Source organism: Balaenoptera ricei, chromosome 9 (genome assembly GCF_028023285.1).
Source record: "Balaenoptera ricei isolate mBalRic1 chromosome 9, mBalRic1.hap2, whole genome shotgun sequence".
Lineage (NCBI taxonomy): Eukaryota > Metazoa > Chordata > Mammalia > Artiodactyla > Balaenopteridae > Balaenoptera > Balaenoptera ricei.
Genome location: NC_082647.1, coordinates 90,571,245 through 90,593,198, shown reverse-complemented (window position 1 = coordinate 90,593,198; position 21,954 = coordinate 90,571,245). Strand labels below are relative to the sequence as shown.

General features: G+C 34.1%; 1 protein-coding gene across 15 annotated transcripts in view; it reads left to right on the top strand.

Annotated features, from left to right (window-relative positions):
* The window catches only part of LOC132372058 (platelet glycoprotein 4), a 258,202-nt gene extending 240,889 nt beyond the window's left edge, over positions 1-17,313 (top strand). For all 15 annotated transcript variants that reach the window (XM_059934062.1, XM_059934065.1, XM_059934054.1 and 12 more), the window contains 11 exons: positions 1,896-2,043; positions 2,794-2,973; positions 4,222-4,313; positions 6,412-6,458; positions 9,181-9,250; positions 10,360-10,547; positions 11,130-11,248; positions 12,217-12,290; positions 12,860-12,914; positions 13,732-13,896; positions 16,404-17,313. In XM_059934062.1, coding sequence (XP_059790045.1) covers positions 1,896-2,043; positions 2,794-2,973; positions 4,222-4,313; positions 6,412-6,458; positions 9,181-9,250; positions 10,360-10,547; positions 11,130-11,248; positions 12,217-12,290; positions 12,860-12,914; positions 13,732-13,896 — 1,138 coding nt within the window. In that variant the 3' untranslated portion in view covers positions 16,404-17,313. The remainder of the gene's footprint in view (positions 1-1,895; positions 2,044-2,793; positions 2,974-4,221; positions 4,314-6,411; positions 6,459-9,180; positions 9,251-10,359; positions 10,548-11,129; positions 11,249-12,216; positions 12,291-12,859; positions 12,915-13,731; positions 13,897-16,403) is intronic.
* Positions 17,314-21,954: the final 4,641 nt, after the last annotated feature.

Here is a 21,954-nt window from a genome sequence, read left to right as displayed (position 1 = left end):
GGCTTTTGGCTGCTAAAGTGAGCTTGATGAAACTTTGACAAGATGTGACATGGGTCAAAGCATAAAATTGCCTGGATAGAGATCTGAATTATATATGTTCCAACCTACACCATCTCTATGAAGACCTGGTAGCTCCTTCAGAATATTCTCAGATCCAATCTTTTTTTTTTTTTTTTAATTACTTTGTTTTGGCAGGAGTACATAGAAAGCAAAATCTGAGGCAAATTTCTCCCTTTGGCCTTATTAACCAACACTTTCTGAAACCTGTATACATTCTAATTTTTAAACAAAAACTTTAGCGATTTAGGTTCTCTTTTTAAAAGTACCTTCTAAACCCAGGCCTCAGTTTAAAGGATTTTTCTGTTCGTCAGTGCCATCTACTGGTACAATGTAAGTATAACTAAGTAGACTAGAATTTGGGTCACAATTATTTTGCTATTTCAATTATTTTATATATATAATCCTGAAAATTAAAGTATTTTAATTTTAAATGTTAATATGTTATCTAATTTTAATATACAGTTATCTAATAGAAAACAGTAATTGACGAGTAGTAGACTCTCCAGGGAGATGTTCCAGATTTTTATATTCTTTGCATGTCTACAGTACTCCAAGAAGAATAAATAATAAAGCTTGATGAAATTACATTAGAAATAAAATCTATTTCTATTTTTTGTGAATTCTCTTTTTAAAGAATGTGAACAGTAAATTTATTCATTCAAAAATATTTACCAAGAACTTACCATGTACCAGACACTGCTTGGGGATACAAAACACACATAATACCTATCTTATAGGAATTTACATTTTTATTATACCTGATTGAAATCAGGTCACGTGTTTTTGGTTTGTTTTATTTTTTCCATTTCAGTCCCATGCTTTTTCAGTCTTTACCTTAGTTAGATAGCAACAGATAACTATTAGAACCTCACATAATAGACATTCAGATATATGATATAGCAATGAATAATGTATACCTTATTTCATCTCAGTAAATATCTTATACTTGCAAAAGATTTTTTTCCATATATAACCCTTCACCACATTCCTAAAAAGTAGTTGGTACTTTGCCTAGAGATTTTAGAGCCAGGAGCTTAGAACTAATAAGTATACAATATATGGGGCAGAGATGGAGGGGAATGATCTCTAAAGTGGAAATTATATTCCATTAGTTATCTTTAATTCTCATTAAAATACTGGAAATTATGGAAAAGCCAGTGGTGGAAAGGCTGTGCACTTTGAAGTCTTTCTAATATATGGAAACGTGCTGTTACTGTTCCTTTCCTTCAACCTCTCTGCTGTCTTCCTCCCGACCCTCAGGATAAAAAGCTAAATATCTGAGTACAGGACACAACCCTTTTATGTTTGAGATCTTGTTTATTTCAGTGGCTTTATTTCCACCACTCTCCTTACTCTAACTCTGTAAACCAACCATAGTGAAATGTTTGCGTATCTAAAATTACACCATGTTCTTACTCCTTAATCTTCTACATTCTATTTTCTACCCTGCTTTACCAAACTAAACTTCTCCTTGTCATTCAGACTACTTATGTGGAATTGTGTCTTGTCCATTATCCCCACCGTAACCATCCCAAGCCTGGGTTTGTACCTGTTCTGTGTTTTCCCACAGACTCTGTGCAAACTCCTATAATAAGACGTATTCCTTCTCCCCTGCTCTGTACCTCTAAGACACCTCCCCACCCACCCCACCCCGCCTTCTCTGATTTGCTAGAAACTCAGCATTTGCTTATATATCATTTTAACCTGCTTGTTTAGCCTAATTTCTGACATAGTCTATGCACTCAAAAATTATTTGTTGCATGAATGAACGGCATATGAGACTTAATGTTCACTTGAAACAATTATTTTGAATTTTATTTACTTATTTTTTTCAGAGTTCGTTATCTAGCCAAGGAAAATATAACCCAGGACTCTGAGACCCACACCGTCTCTTTCCTACAGCCCAATGGTGCCATCTTCGAACCCTCACTATCAGTTGGAACCGAGAATGACACTTTCACTGTTCTCAATCTGGCTGTGGCAGTGAGTAGACAAACAGCGAAATTACTGGTTTTGAAATACTCTAGAATCCTCTGTAATTAATCTCATGATTAGAACTACCATTAGATATCATTTATTTTGTCATTTTTATGAAAATGTGTTCTTACGGCATTATTTTGAATTACACTCATTTGGAAAGATAACAAGATTATCGAATAATCAACTGAATTAGAAAACTAAAGTGTATTATTTAGGACTTCCCTGGTGGCGCAGTAGTTAATAATCCGCCTGCCAGTGCAGGGGACACGGGTTCGAGGCCTGGTCGGGGAAGATCCCACACGCCACGGAGCAACTAAGCCCGTGAGCCACAACTGCTGAAGCCCACGCGCCTAGAGCCCGTGCTCCGGCAGCAAGAGAAGCCACCGCACTGAGAAGCCCGCGCACAGCAAAGAAGGGTAGCCCCCGCTCTCTGCAACTAGAGAAAGCCAGCACGCAGCAAAAAAGACCCAACACAGCCAAAAATAAATAAATAAATAACTTTTTTTTTTTAAGTGTATTTTTTAAAAAGGAGGATTTAACTTTGAAAGTCTTCCTGTGGCTCACACTGAGGCAGAGAAATGTAATCATTCAGAGATGAAGAAAAAATACACTTTTAGTCTTGGCAAGATTTGGCAGTCATTTTAAAGATACAGTTGAAAACTGTTTTATCAAACTTAATTCTAGTATTTTCCATTTATTTGTTTAAAATCTGTTACTGTAACTGGTGTCTTAAATGGTGATTATTTTTTGCAGGCCGCACCCCACCTCTACCCAAACGTATTTATTCAAGGAGTACTTAATTCACTTATCAAGAAGTCAAAATCGTCTATGTTTCAAAAGAGAACTTTGAAAGAACTATTGTGGGGCTATAAGGACCCATTCTTGAGTTTGGTTCCATACCCTATTACTACTACAGTTGGTGTGTTTTATCCTGTGAGTACGAAATATGAATGTCGATACTGTTAGACTTTAATTGGATAAATATGATGGCACTGGCAATTCATAATTTTATCATTTAGTGTGTTACCCCTATTTCTGATCTGGGAATACATGTTCTAAGTTTTTAGAAGTCTCTACCTACATGGATTTAGTTTTCTCAGTTGGGAGAATTTACTTATCTGAATTTAGCACATTTAATCAAGTTTCCACTCTTAGATAAATATACAATTGTCAAAAATAAGGTTATAAGCTGGTAAGACTTTGAACGCTGTTTTTGGTTTTGATTTCCTGTCTGATAAAATCAAGTTTAATACCATATTTTTATTTTTGTTAATTGTATTCATCGTATCATTCTTCCTTCTCTAGACCTGTTACAAATTTATTTCAATGTAAATTTAAAAGTCACCAGAAATTGCACAGCAGATTGATAAATCAGCAATGTCATATTTTCACAGAATTAGTTGATAAGAACTTCTAGGAATCTACAAATGCCATGAAATGGCAGTTTGGAGATAAAGAAAAATGTGAACTTGGTTATGTACTTAGTTATAGCATAATGTTTTGAATTATAAATAGGACAAGGTGACTACTGCATTGAAAATATGACTGTGATTTCATTTGGCACTATATGACATATTAGTTATATTCTCCAGTTCATGGTTGTTATTTTACTTTAGATGGTTTTTAGGATTGCAAGTTCATATATCAATCAAATATGAATACAGAAAGCCTTAAGGGATAATAAATTCATTTACTATTATTTAACGCAAACATTCTTAATTCTTTCCTTGGCTAATTCTGTTTTAAATTTTGTGACCTAATCTTTCATAACCACTTATTATCTTATTAAAGATCATAACATTGAGACTACTTCTAGAAATCTGTCATTGTTCTCATAGGTTTTGTTCATTATCCCCTCACCTCAATAAAATAGGAGTGGTGATTAAGATGGCCTTTCTGGCTTAATTATGAAAAGTGTGCTAGAGTTGGATGTCAGCTTTGCTATTTGTTTCCTTCTGTCTCAGCATCTAGCATTTATTTCTAGGCACCTTTTATATTACGTCTTTTTAAAATGTTAAAGACCAAACATTTTAAAACTTTATTGCACATGTATATTTCAAATCATATAAAATAATTATGAACAACCACTGAGAAATGTGTAAGTAAGTTAATTACATATTTGATAACTTGGAAAATGTGGCTTGTTGTAGAAGTAATTTTTTCTTGTACATATCTTTTCAGTACAACAATACTGCTGACGGAGTTTATAAAGTTTTCAGCGGAAAGGATGACATAAGCAAAGTTGCCATAATCGACACATATAAAGGCAAAAAGTAAGTATTCACACAAAGTGTGTGTGTGTGTGTCACTAGGATACTCTAAGGCAGGCAAGAAACTTTTTAACAACTGGTAATGTACAGGCACCAACCTATGGAACAGACCTGCCTGTATCTCAGCCCTAGAAACTCCCGTTCTGCCAGGCGTTAACCCTTTAGCTGTGACGACTGGTCACACTAGTGCATAGGTGCTGAGTGTCAGCCCCACTGAGGGTTGACCTTTATGCACAGGGTCTCTTACATAAAGAAATCTAAAGGGACTACTTCCGTCTCTGCTGCATAACCAGCGTTATCATGCACTCATATAATTACATAACCACAAATGAAAAGGAAGAAAATCAATACCTCAACTCCATCGTCTAGTAAGTAGGAAAATATATCTTTCTGCTTTTTTAATTTTAACCGAGCATGTCAAAGAAAAATTGTTCATTCCAAGGACATGATTAAATGTGCCTATAAAGGTGGAAGCTTAATGAATCCATGCCAACACTTTCATGACTTTCCCCTTCAAAATTTTCTTGAAATAATTTTCCATATTGATAACTTAGCTTTTAAAAACTTTATCAATGCAATAAGGGAAGTAGTATTTCAAGTGCTAAAACTGACATATTAAACTTGAAAATAAGGAGCACGCCTCCTGTGAAGTAGTAGTAGAATGAGATATGTTCATATAGCCATGATTTCCTACTTTCCCCTAGCTCGTGCCTGTTTATCTGGAGTACACCTAATTTATTCATCATATATCTAAAATAGGAAGAACCCCAATAAATATTAAGGGAAAAGCCTTTTCTCCTCAAAGTTAAAATGACTTTTAAGTCAGTGATTTCCTGACAAAGAATAATCAAAATCAAAAGAGATGAAATATTTTTATTAATTAAGCAAACATTACCTCACACTGCGTTCCTATCTAAAAATTGCTTAAAACAGTTAAACACTCGTGTAGTCCTTTTTGTTCTACAGAGTTCATAGTCATGTATTTTTGTTAAAAATTCTAATAGAGGAAAATGAACACATCTAAATGCTCATTTTAGGGGAACTCACTATACGTTGAGGCAAGTGAGCATTTCCTCTATTTCAATATTACAGAGAGTTTTTGAGGAGAGTTACTAAATGCTCCAAATTGGAATAAGAATTTCACATGAGTTTAAGATTATGACGAGGTTAATTTAACTGACCATGGCACGACTGAGCATGATTAAGTTTACTCTGTTTAAAAAAGCAGGAGCAGTGGAGGTGATGGTGGTTGGATGAATTGGGAGATTGGGATTGACATATATACACTAATACGTATAAAATAGATAACTAATAAGAACCTGCTGTATAAAAATAAATTAAGTTAAATTAAAAAAAAAAAGCAATAGCTTGCCTTGACATCTTATTGGGTGGTATGTTGGGAGTGTGAAAAACCCATTTTCCATCACCAAAAAGTGGCTGAGTGTGCAGAGAAACTATCACTATTGTTGTTTTTATTGTTTCCAGATATATATGTCGATACATATATCTTATGCAGATACCAGAGTATAAATTAATAAACTCCATCCTACTTTAATGCCCACTCACGTAAGAGATAAAAGAGAGGAAAAGTATAAATTGATTATCTACATATTTCTAATCTCTACTGATCAAACATCTGCTTCTTTCTGTCCTCCTCCACACTCCCCTCTTCCCTCATACTGAGTTTATACCAGTTGTCTGGTTAATATTTTCCTCCTATTCAGTTGAACACACAAAACAAAAAACCTTTCCCCTAAGTAGAGAGCTAAATTTCTGACAAGTGCTTCTCAATTTTCTTTTTGCAGAACTCTGTTCCAAGTTGTTTCTAACTACCAACTTTTGGCAGCTTTTACTGTATAATCTGGCCACTTAATGGCATCAGGCACTTCATTTATCTCAACAAGATGCAAACTTCAAATGAAACATAGACCAAATGACTTAGGACATTTCTTAAACTTAGCATTTGACACATCTAGTCTAATCAATATTTATTATTTTTGCAGGAGTACTGACTCATAATAGACAATGTAATGTGAAAAGGTGCTGTTGAAATGAGACTGATCATTTTCTTTCTTTCTTTCTTTTTTTCTTTATTCCTAAGGAATCTCTCCTATTGGCCAAGTTATTGTGACATGATTAATGGTACAGGTAAGGGTATTTGTTTTGTGGTAATAATCACAGTGAAACCAACTCCTTTCTCCTACAAATCCACCAGGGTACCTACAATGTTCTGGAGGTTGAGGGTATGCATTTACCTATCTTTGTATCCCTACAACATAATTCAGAATCTCTGTTCTTATGTAGGCTTAGTAAGTGTTTGTCTAATGTGATGGGATTTCTGAAGATTAACCATTGAGGATGAGCCTTTACTGCATTCCTGGGGAAATGTTTGCTTCATAAAAGCTTTACTTAATTGAACTCCCTCCCTGGCCACAGAAGTCAGGGGTTAGAAAGTTTTAGAGTAGTAGTTACTGTCTGCATCTTTTGTAAATACTGTGTAGATAATAGTTTAAAACTGAAAGAATTAAAAAATCAAGATAAGTACAAAAGTAAAACATGCATCCAAACTGAGGTTTCAATATGAGGTAGAATCAGTGAAGATGTTAAGACAGAGCCATGGATTTTTGAATGAGATGATCAGAAACGAGAGAGAAAACAGCAGCAGCAACAAAATAAGGTTATAAGTGTACTAACCATGAAAAATGTATGCAGAAATGAACATTCTGAATTAGAGTTGTGAAGAAAAAAGGTACTATGAATTTAGATTTAGTGTGTGGTAGATCCAGGTTATTCTCCTTAAAGAAAAGCAAAGTACACATATGCCTATTATTTTAAGAATTAAGATGGTAAAAGGCAATGGGAATCGAATCCCATGAGGTAATTAAAATCAGAGGTGAACTTTCAGCTGCTAAGAAGCAGAAGCAGAGTATAATGTTTACAAAGCTAGTGAGACAATACTTTATAGGAAAGTAATATAATGAAGATGAAAAATGTTAAATACAAAGTTATGTAAAAGGCAGGGAATAAAAAGGAAACAGAGAATGTTCATTTTCACCAACGTATTGCTGAGTTTTGCATGTTTATTTAATTTTGTTAACACTCTTCTAGAAGAAAACAGCAAACCCAAACGTTGAGTTTGCTTTGTAGTGCTTTGAGTCATGGGGATGGGTGAGGAAGTCCTTTCTCAGCAGTTCATTTCTGCAAATAGTCAGGTGTCCCAATACCACTAACTCTAGTAATTTCATAAGCATAAACTTCAGTCCTTAGATACAGAGAAAAATATACTGTGCTTCTTCTAAATAGTAAACTACTGTTTATGGGCTTAAAAATATATTTTAAAACTTTGTCCAAAACAGAGAAGTAGAGAAGTTTTAAAACAGGAATTAGAAGACTCGTTAATGACTATAATATAAATACATATGCATCAGGCATGAAGTTAAAAGTATCTAAGAAGGAAAAAGCAGTAAAACAAACTAGGAGTAAAGGTAGACTGAACAGGCCAGAGGACTCTGATGGAATCCCTGTGAGAGAGATTCTTAGTTATGGCACTGGGAAAGAGACTAATGAAATGGAAAATGTTCCAAGGTGTTTTTTTATCATGATTTAGATGTACTTCTTCTATCTTCTTCAATAAGTTTAAAGAGACAGAAAATGAAAATATTGATTTACATTTGAATGTATTACAAAAAAGAGCCCTGCTAATATCAGCTATCTTATGGTCATGGCCCATAGTAATTGTTGGTGTCATTATGACACAATTTTCAATGATATTTCAGATCATTTTTAAAGCTTTTCAAGGTATTCTTTTCCTTTAATGGCTAAGGTGTTGGGACAGCAGTTGTAGACAATGCCCATTCAGGGGCCTATCTGTGGAATTTAAGGTAATATTCAATATCCCATTCTCTCAATGTCAGTATCAAGTTCATTGAGATATTCTGTTACATTTCACTTATCAAAAAAATATAAATGAAATGTAATAAGATCACAAGGTTAGTGCAGTTACCAGAAAAAGAGCATGGTATTCATAATTGAAGGATGGATCTTACTGTTTTGAACAGACACATTCAGTGGTGGCTCATTTTGGTGATATTCATTTGTGGAGCAAATGGAGGCATAATCTTGTTATTTCGGCTTATATCCAGTTTGTGCTGTGCCATGGATCATAATCATAGTAGAGATTCAATAAACTCAACAACTGCCCTTTTTAGTTTGATGTGTACATTTTCCAACCATTTGCATGAAATTCTGTTTGTTTGGTGAGAGAACTTCAATAAGTGACTTAAAAAATATTAATCAGACATTAGGGTAGGTGAATGAATCATTATTAAAAGTAAGAACAACATTTACCAAAATGAGTTCTAAAGGAACCTCAAGGTAAGAAAAGTGCCACTCTACTGATAGGTGGAGGATTTCAAAACACACAATCACAGTTTTAACAATGTGCGATTTTAACTTTCATTTATTTTTAAGGAGTGGGAAAATTTAGTATGAAATTAAATACCAGTGATTGTGTATAGTGTACAGACTGGTTCAATGTGATAGCTGCTAGCACATGCCACAATTCGGCACTTGAAATGCAGCTAGTACAAACTGAAATGTGCTGTAAGTATACAGTACACACTGGATTTTGAGATTTCTGTTAATTTTTATATTGATTGTATGTTAAAATGATGGTATTTTGGATATATTGGGTTAAATAAAATATACCAGATACTTTTTTCATTTTTAAAATGTGGCTACCGGAGAATTTTAATATTATATATACAGTTTGCATCATATTTCTCTTAACCCTGCTGGAATCAGGATTTCTAGGTTTGTCTAGGACACACATTACACCTAATCCCTTGCCACCGGCTTGGTTTTTAAACAGACGCAGCATCATTTCCACCTTTCGTTGAGAAGACCCAGGTATTGCAATTCTTCTCCTCTGACATTTGCAGGTAGGACAAAGACATTGATGTATTTCTCGAAGTCACAGTTCTTCCCCTAAGAGATAAAACACAGACCAAGAAGCTCATACTTAATAATCATGTGATTTGAGAAAAATAAAGTACATTTAGGGAAGTCTTTTCTTGATGTATTAAGAAGAAATATAATATGGAATTCATAATGTGTTCATAAGTCTTTAAAAAATTGAAAGATGGAGGATATTTTGCATAATGCAAATCATCTTCTTCTTTGTTATTTCTAAGCAAGAACTATATTTTCATTCTTTTACTAAACTAGTAGTATGTGTAATAACAGTCAAGTCTAGAAAGGCATGTTCAGTCTTTGTAAAGATGTCCAAAGAGGATGATACCACAGTCACAGAGCTATGTTAATGTGCTCTACAGACAGTATAGCACCTTTTCAAATTGATGGGGCCTAGCGGCTATTACAAAAGCATTGGCACACACACCGATATCCTTGAATCCTAGCCCTGTTTCTAAACGCTTGTGGTGTGGGTAATCATTTAATATCTCTGAATTTTTCCATATCTGTAAAACTGAAAAGAGCAGCATTTCTTCAACTAGAGTTAACTGGGCATTAGAAAACATGTATCGAGTCCCGGTACATTGCTGGGGTTATGGTGGACACTTGGTAAATGGGGGAGTGTAGGAGATATATATCAAAACCCATATGCACGCACCCCAGGAAGTGAGCAGCCTTTCTCTCCAGGATTAAGTTGTAGAAGATTGAAATTTTATTTTTCTTTCATTTAAATTGGGCACAAATAGAGGACTTGAGGGAGTCATATAAATAATTAATCTATAAAGGAAACTCTGAGAAATGTCCTCAGTATAAACACTCCATAGTAGTTCACAAGCAAAAATTATTCTCAGAAGCTTTTGAAAACAAAGGTAGGAAGAGCTCATACTCAGGTATTGAGTTCTGGTATATCTTAGAATTTCACAAGAATTTTTTTCCCTAAAAATTAAGCGAGAATTCCAACAAGATCATATCCAGTTTCTCTAATTTAAGGCAATAATATAAATTTAAGAGTAAGAAAAAAAAGAATGTCCAGAATGAAGTTCAGTTTCCCAGAATGAAGATCTTTATCTGTGTTTAGGTCAATCTATGCTGTGTTTGGAGCCGAAATTAATCTGAAAGGAATCCCTGTGTATAGATTTATTCTTCCATCCTTGGCTTTTGCATCTCCACTTCAAAATCCAGACAACCACTGTTTCTGCACAGAAAAAATTATCTCCAAAAACTGTACTTCATATGGTGTGCTAGATATTGGCAAATGCAAAGACGGTGAGTAAAAGTTCTCGATGGCACAATCCATGCCATAATTTGTAGTTTTCTTTAAACTTCACCCAGGAATGCTTTCCACCAAAAATTTAAAGTGTGAAAGCAATAAGGGCAGGGTGTCTCTGAGACAAGAATTGATTCAAACATGAAATTTGGAGTCTTATCTTATTTTGCTTACCTTCTTCATATTGGAATGGGTGAGAATAAAGAAAGAAAAGCCTCTTAAATTAAATAAATTCTCAGTCCAGAGACATACTACTGCCTGAAACATGAAGGTATATGGTTGTAACTTTGTGTTCAGCAGCTAAGCATGACATATTGAAAATAAACACCTAAGTGATAAACAACAGACATCAACTGAATGGTTAGTAAGATGATGCAGAAATTTATATTTTATTTTTGATCAAAAAGCGATCAGATATAATAATTTTCCCTCACCCTCATCCCCCAATTAGTATTCAAAGCCAACTTTATGCATTTCTCTTTCTAACTTAAAAAGCTTTATTTTCAAGGAAGTCTTTCCTAAGTGGTATATGAAACAAGGAAAACAATTTATACCAATTGTCTCTTAAAACTTGTTTTCAGGAAAACCCGTGTATATTTCACTTCCTCATTTTCTATATGCAAGTCCTGAAACTTCACAACCTATTGAAGGTTTAAGTCCAAATGAAGAAGAACACAGCACGTACTTAGATGTTGAACCTGTAAGCAAATACATTATTTATCTATCTTAATTGTTTTTTAAAAATGAAGGAAAAATTTAATTCTCTCCTTTTGTCAATCACATCTATTGATCATATTTATTGTATCACAATCTTGATAAATTACTTTTATTTCAATGAAAATTACATTGATTTCTTCCTATTGTTGCTTATGAAATGTCAAGGTAATTTAATTTTAGTTTTTCAGCAAAGGTCAGGAATAACAATGATGGAAAAGATTCTAATAAGTTTAAAACAATTTGGTATAAGGTACTCTTTTATGCTTCTTTTATACTTAACTGCAAGTATTGCTTACATGAAGGGACACTGTAGACCTTGAGGGATTAAAAAATTTTATGGGTATATGTGCATTTGAGGCAAGATCTATGATATACTTAGTGTAAAAAAATCTATTAAATTTCCTATAGTGTAACAGTTTTAACTTTTATTTTAATATTCCCTTGTCAACAGTTAAATGAAATGCCAGGATTTTAGTAGTCACGTTTCAGTTTAAATGACAGAAGTAGCATTATAATTATATGGACGATACATGGATTCTGACTGAATATATATTTGATAATATATAGTTCAGGATTTAAACTGACTACATGAGTTCTAGGTTTCACTACTGTTGTTGTTGTTGATTCCCCAAAACCAGTTCTGATAAATATCAAAAAATCTAACTAAAACCTTGACAGTAGTTTGGGCAAAAAATTGTGTGCACACGCGTGCACATATATACGCATGTGTGTATACATCTGTATACACACAGGCATATACACATAAAATGTAATTATGAAGAGTTATGTATGTAATATTTAATAAGTCCAATTAATTATTTAATAAATTTCACAAGTTTTAAGTATAACAGTTTCACCTTAGGTTCTATATAACAGTAAAAATAAGTTTTGGATATTATAAAAGAATGTTTTTAAAATAAGTTGGTAATTTTTTAGTTTGTTCTTTTTTAGATAACTGGATTTACCTTACGATTTGCAAAACGGCTGCAGATCAACATATTGGTCAAGCCAGCAAGAAAAATTGAGTGAGTCCCTTGGAAAAAGTTTCGTTATGATTTTTTACTACCTCCTTGTAAGAATGTGGGTATATCTATGACAGGAAGTGGAAATAATAAAACTTTCACCTTCATTTGGCTTTATGTCATTAAATAATTACTAAATGCTTATAACTTTCATTTGTAATTTAGAATTATATCTAGTGTGTATTGAAATGGTATTTACACATATTTTGGAATGAGTATTTGTGGCACTGCTCATTTTGCTAGCTGTCCAAATATTTTCAAGAGAATAGTTTCTAGCATTCATATTTTAGTTTCCTGGGTATAATTTGTTGAAAGGACAAAACATATGCTTAGAAAAAGTCTAATTAGAAATCTGTATTAGGAAGATTTATAAGAGTGAAAGATGTCTGAGAAACAGGCATATTAAAATTTAAATGATTCACTACAGGGAACAAACATCAAGGTACTTAACCAAGTTTCAAGAGCAGCTAATTTCTGAACATTTATTTTCACTAATAATTACTAACATTTCTGTCATATATGGGTAGTATATTAGTATATATTTTCATAATTATTTTCAATGTTTATTACAGAGCATTGAAGGGTCTGAAGCAGAACTATTTTGTGCCTATTCTTTGGCTTAATGAGGTTAGTATTTTTATTTCTTAGTCACTAAAAACAGTAAAGTTCTCAGTAGATAGAAAAAGCTTTTGATGTTTGAAAATTGAGTACACATATATAGTATTTGAACTTGTGTTTCCATTGCATATATGGGAGATTTATATATTATTAATTATATAATAATTATTTTGAGAGTACCAAATCACACAGAAGTATCACAATTATGTTAGATTTCAGTGTTCTTATTTTCATAATGTGTTTATTAAACAATTTTTCCTGTCATAATGCATGTGCTAGGAAAGAGTCATGCAAATGTGTAACTCCAAATAACTCAATGTGAATGTTGTAGTGCTAATGAAAGGCAACCAAACTTATAAAAACCAGGTTAGAGTAGATGTAGGCAGTCTATCTAGTGCCTGACAAAATATTTTTAGTACAAATCAGGGAACTGATTAGCCACAGGACTAGGAAATGAACTGCATAAGCCTTTAGAGGAAGAAAACTGTTGACCCTTGACATTTTCCTCTGCCACTAAGAAACAACCTTTGGAAAATTGGAGAATATTCCAGTAAGACCATTGTATTTATCAATGAAATCAGTATATTGAAGAATGCTAGCTGACACGTTACAAGGGAGGAAGATTATATTTCTCTCTCTAAATATTCTACCTTGGCATTTATTGCCTTCTTTAACATGCAAAGGGAATTCCATTGGCTTGTCTTACAGATAAAGATGACTAACATCTATGCGGTGTTTCAAAAAAAGAGTGATACACTTAAGTGGAGAGTTGAGTATTTTGTTCTCAAATCTAACCAAATAACGCTATTTATTAACTTGATTACAGACTGGTACCATTGGTGATGAGAAGGCAGAAATGTTCAGAAATCAAGTGACTGGAAAAATAAACCTCCTTGGCCTGGTAGAAATTACCTTACTCAGTGTTGGTGTGGTGATGTTTATTGTTTTTACGATTTCATACTGTGCATGCAGATCAAAGAGAGTAAATTAAGTAAGTATATAACAAAAATTATATACAACTTTAATAACATTAGTTTATATATTGTTTTCATTTTATCAAAAAGAGGTTATAAACTAGGCTGCAAATATTTCTGGATATGTCTAGTCACCTATCATTTTTAACACATCCTTGAAGTTTTGAGATGCTTAATGTAAATTATAAACAAAGCCTGAATGAGTAATAAGGCCTATTAATATTAAGCAGATCACTATATTTCATCTTTATTCTGGGAAGAATGGGCTAAATTATGAAATTGTCACCTTTGAAAAGTTAGAATGTTGCACAAAAGCTATACATGTATTAAATTTTATTTCTTAATTATTTCTAGCTAGTTATTTTAAAAAATCAAATTAATATATCTCTGACTAGGAAAGGGTATGTGAAGCTGAAAATGGTAGATATTTGGGGAGACTGAAATTTACAAAGGAAAAGAAAATAAAAAGGAAAATTAGATAAGCTAAAAATTAATGAGAATTAAAAACTCAAATGATATAGGTAAGATAAAAATATGCTGTTTTAAAATGAAGATAGCATATTAAAACAGAGTTGCTGCATATAGACATGCTGTCCAAAATCATGATGTGGAAGCCCTGATGAATGATTACAATTCGGGAGCTAGAACTGAATACAACAGTACAAGAAAATAGAGACAAAAAATGTTCAACATAGTAAAACCAAATTACTCAGAGTTTACAGGAAAAATCAGGTAAATGTGGATAGGAGTTTTAGCAAAACTGAAGAGATGGTTCAGGCCTCTGTGTTTTAGACATTAGTGCCTGTGCCCCTTTGTACATAGAGGAATGAATGTCTGTGCCCCTTTGTACATAGAGGAATGAATGTCTGACCCTATCTTTCCTAAATGGAAGCCTTTCTTTAATGATATACGTGGTACTGGTACGGCCTGAGGTGGGGGGGGGGGGTGGGATTTTCCACTTTTACCCATAGGTTCCATCCACCCTTCCTTCCCAGGAACATCAAAAAAAATATGGAATCTAAATAAAAGCAATATACTTGCTATGAAAAATCACAATTTCAAAACAAGTCTTCTTACTCTACTTTCAATCAGGTTGTTGACCGTAAGCTGTCTTATATAGAAATTCTGAAGCTGCCACTGATAATTATTGACCTTCTTAATGTGCCAAAATCATGCTAAATATTTTACATGAATTATCACAACTAATCCCTAATAAAATGTTATGAGTTTCCAATAGTCATGGATCCATCCTTCTGTCTTTTGGAGACGTTCCAGAAAATTGTAAATTTTAACTGCAAAAGTATTCATTTTCAAAACGTGAATCAGTCAAATTGAAGATTGAAGTGGCATTTTTGGACCAATATTTTTTGTGTGTGAGATTGACAGCTTAGGCCTAGGAAGGCAACTCCATCTTTTGTTCTGATGCTTTCGGCATTCCCTGCAAAGAAGACTGAACAATTCTGCCTACAATCTTTTTGGACAGAATGTATTCAAAATGCTGACTTAATACATTCACATTATAATAAAAAAAGGAAATATGGCATCACCATTAAGACCTGTCATCAATCCAGTAACAAATGAATTATGATTAAACAAAGTACTTCATATGACCATTTATATAATAGATAGAAGAGATCATTCACTGAAAAGCCAATTTACAACAAAACCTTGTTCTAGTGGGAAGAATATGCTTTTCAAAATGAAGTATATAGTAGTTGTAAAAATTTTCTGATACTATTCTCTATTAAAATTATATGATCTATTTCATCAGTGCTTAATGAGCCCTGAATGTCCAATATCTTGGGTCTCTATGTGGCTAAATTAAGGTGAAAGACTGAAAACTTTCTAGAGTGTCTTTATCAACAAGTATATTGACTTGGCTTAAACATTTGACTGTTACAAGGAAAAGTTACTGCTCTTTACACAATGATATGTCTGTTTTCTTTTCTTTACAAATAGAGAACACTGCTCTCTGTAGATTACCTAATTTACTAGATTTAGAAGAATCACAGATATAGATTTCCTTAAACAAGCTTCAGTTTCAAATATTATAATAAATTATGCCTTTGGGAAGATTTATAAACAATTGAAAAATAAGGAGATGGATGTACAAGAGGGAGTAAAGCAAAGATGGTGGAGCTAAGGTGTGATTTTGCTTAATGGATCACAAAGAGAATAAGCCAGTAGTCCTTTGGAAAGTAGTAGTATATACACCGCTAAATGGAGGATGGTCTAAAGGGACAACAAAGAGTGGAAATGTTCATCCAGAGCAGATTTAACGAGCTACCCCTCCTTATCTGGCCATGCGCAGCTCTTGAGAGCTGGGAAGCAGCCTACCGTGTATCCTGGAATGGGAAAATAATTGCCTTATCCATGAAGTTCATCATAGAACTTTTCTCCACAGCTTGAGAAATTGGGCTAATTACTAGAAAACATGACATCTTCAGTATATAGAATTCAAATATTACCAGTTTCATTTTTCCACGACTTTCTGCTAAGTACTTACCTTTCTTCTGCTTTCCAGGAAGCAAATGAGTCGACATTTATGCACCAGCTACGTGAGGACCTTTTTTAATATCAACCTACAAAATGAAGATTTAATATGCTTTATTTTTGCAAAACACACCTTATCTTACAGTTGAAGAACTGGCGGCACTTTTGTTCCCTACACTGAGCAGGAGCATGTTTCTAAAGGATTATTAAGATGTCATTAAAATCCACACTTTGAACAAAAAACAGTAACTTTTAAAATTCAACATGTTCACAATGGAATGGATTTCAGTTTCTACAGATGTGGCTTCAGCATGATCCAGTTATTTTTATTTGGTTCCCTTTTGCTAAATTCAGAAGAGGGGTGGATGTTCTAAACAAATCCTGGACCCTGAACTCTTGTCTTCCTCATCAAAGGGAAAACATCACTACCCTCATCAGTGTCCCTGCAATACACAGACCCCAGGACTGTCAGGACATTGCTTTTCATGAGCATCAACCATTTTGAAAGACGTTTAAAAATGGAAACTAAATGACTGGCCTATGAACCATTTATTATACATTACTTAAGTTTCTTTCTCTATGGAATCCTTTGTACAGCATCAGTAGGCACTACAACCATGCTGTTTATAACAATATGGGTTATATTTTTGTCAATGATTATACAAATGGACATGTTTGGGACGGTCATTTTCCATGTTCTGCAGTTCTTTTGGAAATCTGAGTAGATTTTGATCTTTTCACTCAGTTGCATACAGCTTATGCTTGGCAACTTCAGAATGCTGTGCTAGTATTAAGAGATGTAAATGATAATACAGAAATTGTTGTGTGGGACATTACAAAGAGTACAATGTGCATTCATAGTTATTTGTTGTAGTATTTCTTGCCTTCATAGTCACCACAGAAAGACTGGTTTCAAACATTAAAAGATGTCCTTCCTTAAATTTCTGTGCTTTGCCCAGTTCCTGTTGTGTCACAAAACATTTACTCTAGTTTTCTGACTGATGTATTCTATCTGAATTTTTATTTCTTTATGCATCTACGTTTCCTTCTGAAACATTTCTAAATTCAACCTTGACCACTTTTTCCTTAGGTAATTTTTTGAACTAGTTGGGGGAAAAGGAAATAAAAAGATACTTGGTCATGCTTTAGAGTTGCAGTACTTAAAGTCTAGACTCTGAAGGATCTTTCCTTTTTATTAGAAGACATATTGTTAGGTAACCCTGCTTTCTTTAGCAGGGGTTCACTTATGGCAGAGAGCACTAGGCCCCCTAAAAAGGCTCTCCATAGAAAGGGAAGGTGGACCACATTCTGTCTGTGTTTTACACACAGAGGTTTCTAGGATAAATTATTAGTAACTTGTTTGTTGAGATACTAAAATCAAGAATAATTAATCTCCTCATGTTAGCTGCCAGGATAAATACTGAAAACCCCAAACCAAGATACCACCAGTTCAGAAGGATCTTTTGAAAATCTGAAGCTACTCAAAACATACTGATGTAATAATGTCCTCTCATTTATTGGCAACAGAAAAAAGTATCCCCCTAAGATATAGATAGATGAGATCCTAGACATCCTCTTCTGATACTTGAGTCTACTTTCACTGTATTAGGATATTTGTAGACATGTTGTTCTAGGAGGAATATAAAGGATACTTCTTTAAATCTTAAACTGAGTAGGGCTGAATGATGTAAAGCAGAAACTGTTCAAAAGAATTGGTTGAGAAATTATATACCCACCTCATGGTAGAATTGCATAACCAATCAGTGACTCAGATTTTAATTCTTCATACAAGGGTGCACCTCATAGTATTTGGGTATCAGTAAAAAGGTTTTGACTTATGTGTCTTTAGTACTGTTCAACTAAACACATGTATATTCTAATCTTTATCATTCCTCACCATATTTTCTCTGAATTCTATAAATTATGCAGAGGAAAAATAATCCATATACAGAGATAAGTGAAACACATTAAAAATACCCAGTAGAAAGTATAATACTTTCTTTAAAAAAATGGAAGATAGATTTTTTAATATGAAAAATGGGTTTGGATATGTGTGTGCGTGCCCACGTGCACGTGCTGAGGTGGGAGTGGAGCACTTTTTGGGAATGTATTAAACGTTGACCTGCTGATTGCCCCAGAGAAAGTGTAATTGTACACAAGGATGAATTTGCTTTGTTTCGTAGAAAAACTACCCCATATTTTAGAGAGGCATATTTTCATTCAAAATTGTTTAATCACCACAAAACTATTGGTGTTCAAAACTTAAGTTTGAAAATGTATAGTATCTGCAAAGGGGTTAATATAAATTAGAGAGTCTACAGCATCTTAAAATGGGTTGAGGCTTATTGTTGCTGACAAGTACATGGAGAACAATCTATATAGCTTTCAGTTCTCAGAAAAAGAGAGGTAAAGGGGGTATCATTTCAGGAAAAAAAACATAGCTATACATTAGATTTTTACATATGCAATTATCTGTCAATCTTAACCCATTATCAATGTCTGAGCTACACAATAATTATCTTTGGAGCTGGAGTTTGTTGCAGGTGTGTTCCACCTGTTACTTCAGTGTTTCTGGTTGAAGTTCTATGTATTAGAGACAGTGTGGCTGCTCTCTCTTTGTCTGCCTCTTCTGGCCCATCTACAACTCCACTTAAAGAATCACTGGACTTAAAGAATCACTAGACTTCAGACTATACTACAAAGCTACAGTAATCAAGACAATATGGTACTGGCACAAGATCAGAAATATAGATCAATGGAACAGGATAGAAAGCCCAGAGATAAACCCGTGTACATATGGTCACCTTATTTTTGATAAAGGAGGCAAGAATATACAATGGAGAAAAGACAGCCTCTTCAATAAGTGGTGCTGGGAAAACTGGACAGCTACATGTAAAAGAATGAAATTAGAACACTCCCTAACACCATACACAAAAAAACCTCAAAATGGATTAAAGACCTAAATGTAAGGCCAGACACTATAAAACTGTTAGAGGAAAACATAGGCAGAACACTCCATGTCATCAATCACAACAAGATCCTTTTGGACCCACCTCCTAGAGAAATGGAAATACAAACAAAAATAAACAAATGGGACCTAATGAAACTTAAAAGCTTTTGCACAGCAAAGGAAACCATAAACAAGACCAAAAGACAACCCTCAGAATGGGAGAAAATATTTGCAAATGAAGCAACTGACAAAGGATTAATCTCCAAAATTTACAAGCAGCTCATGCAGCTCAATACCAAATAAACAAACAACCCAATCCAAAAATGGGCAGAAGACCTAAATAGACATTTCTCCAAAGAAGATCTACAGATTGCCAACAAATACATGAAAGGATGCTCAACATCACTAATCATTAGAGAAATGCAAATCAAAACTACAATGAGGTATCACCTCACACCAGTCAGAATGGCCATCATCAAAAAATCTAGAAACAATAAATGCTGGAGAGGGTGTGGAGAAAAGGGAACCCTCTTGCACTGTTGGTGGGAATGTAAATTGATACAGCCACTGTGGAGAACAGTATGGAGGTTCCTTAAAAAAACTAAAAATAGGACTACCACACGACCCAGCAATCCCACTACTGGACATATACCCTGAGAAAACTGTAATTCAAAAAGAGTCATGTACCACAATGTTCATTGCCAGCACTATTTACAATAGCCAGGACATGGAAGCAACCTCAGTGTCCATCGACAGATGAATGGATAAAGAAGATGTGGCACATATATACAATGGAATATTACTCAGCCATAAAAAGAAACGAAATTGAGTTATTTGTAGTGAGGTGGATGGACCTAGAGTCTGTCATACAGAGTGAAGTAAGTCAGAAAGAGAAAAACAAATACCGTATGCTAACACACAGATATATATATGGAATCTAAAAAAACAAAAAATTGGTTATGAAGAACCTAGGGGCAGGACAGGTATAAAGACGCAGATGTAGAGAATGCACTTGAGGACATGGGGATTGGGAAGGGTAAGCTGGGACAAAATGAGAGATTGGCATGGACTTATATATATTACCAAATGTAAAATAGATAGCTAGTGGGAAGCAGCTGCACAGCACAGGGAGATCAGCTCAGTGCTTTGTGACCACATAGAGGGGTGGGATAGGGAGGGTAGGAGGGAGATGCATGAGGGTGGAGATATGGGGATATATGTATAGTTGATTCACTTTGTTATAAAGCAGAAACTAACATACCATTGTAAAGCAATTATACCCCAATAAAGATGTTAAAAATAAATAAAATAAAATGAAGGCCCCCTCCCAAAAAATAAATAAAGTACTTCGTAGAAAAAAAGTCACAGAGCTGAAGAATACAATAATTGAACTGAAAAATACACTAAGAGGGGTTTAACATCAGAGCAGATTAAGCAAAAGAAAGAGTCAATGAACTCAAAGACAGGGCAGTGGAACTCACCCAATTGGAACAGCAAAATGAAAAAAGAATGAGAAAAAGTGAAGATAATTTAACGGAATTATGAGACAACATCAAGTGGACTAACATTCTCATTACAGTGGTCCTAGAAGGAGAAGAGAGAAAGGAAGGAACAGAGAACTTATTCAAAGGAATAATGGCTGAAATCTTCCCTAACTTGGGGAAGCATACAGACATCCAGCTCCAGGAGTACAGAGAGTGCAAAATAAGATGAACCCAAAGATTTCCACAGCAAGAGATATTATAATTAAAATATCAAAAGTAAAAGAAAAGGACAGAATTTTAAAAGCAGCAAGAGAGAAACAACTTGGTCTATACAAAGAAACCCCATATGACTATCAGCAGAATTTGCAGCAGAAATTTTGCAAGCCTGAAGGGAGAGGCATGATATATTCAAAGTGCTGGAAAAAAACAAAAAACCAAAACCAAAATGAAAACAAAAAACTTCCAACCAAGAATACTCTACCTGGAAAAGTTATCATTCGAAATTGAAAATCCTAAAGATGCAACCAGAAAACGACTAGAGCTCATCAATGAATTCAGTAAAGTTGCAGGATAAAAAATTAATATATAGAAATCTGTTGCATTTCTGTATACTAACAATGAAATATCAGAAAGAGAAATTAAAGAAACAATCCCATTTACAATCACATCAAAAAGAATGACCTACCTACAAATAAAACTTCGTAATGAGGCAAAAGAGCTGCACTCAGAAAATATAAACACTGATGAAAGAAATGGAATACCACATAAACAAATGCAAAGATATATCATGTTCTTTGATTGGAAGAATCAGTATTGTTAAAATGATCATACTACCCAAGGCAATCTACAGGTTCAATGCAATCCCTATCAAATTACCAGTGGCCTTTTTCACAGAACTGGAACAAAAAATTTTGAAATTTGTATGGAAAACCCAAAGACCCCAAATAGTCAAAACAATCTTAAGAAGAATGGAGCTGGGGAATCACATGCCCTGACTTCACACTGTAATATGAAGCTACAGTAATCAAAAGAGTGTAGTGCTGGCACAAAAACAGACACATAGCTCAATGGAACAGGATAGGAAGCCAAGAAATAAACCCACCCCCAAATGGTCAAATAATCTACAACAACGGAGGCAAGAATATGCA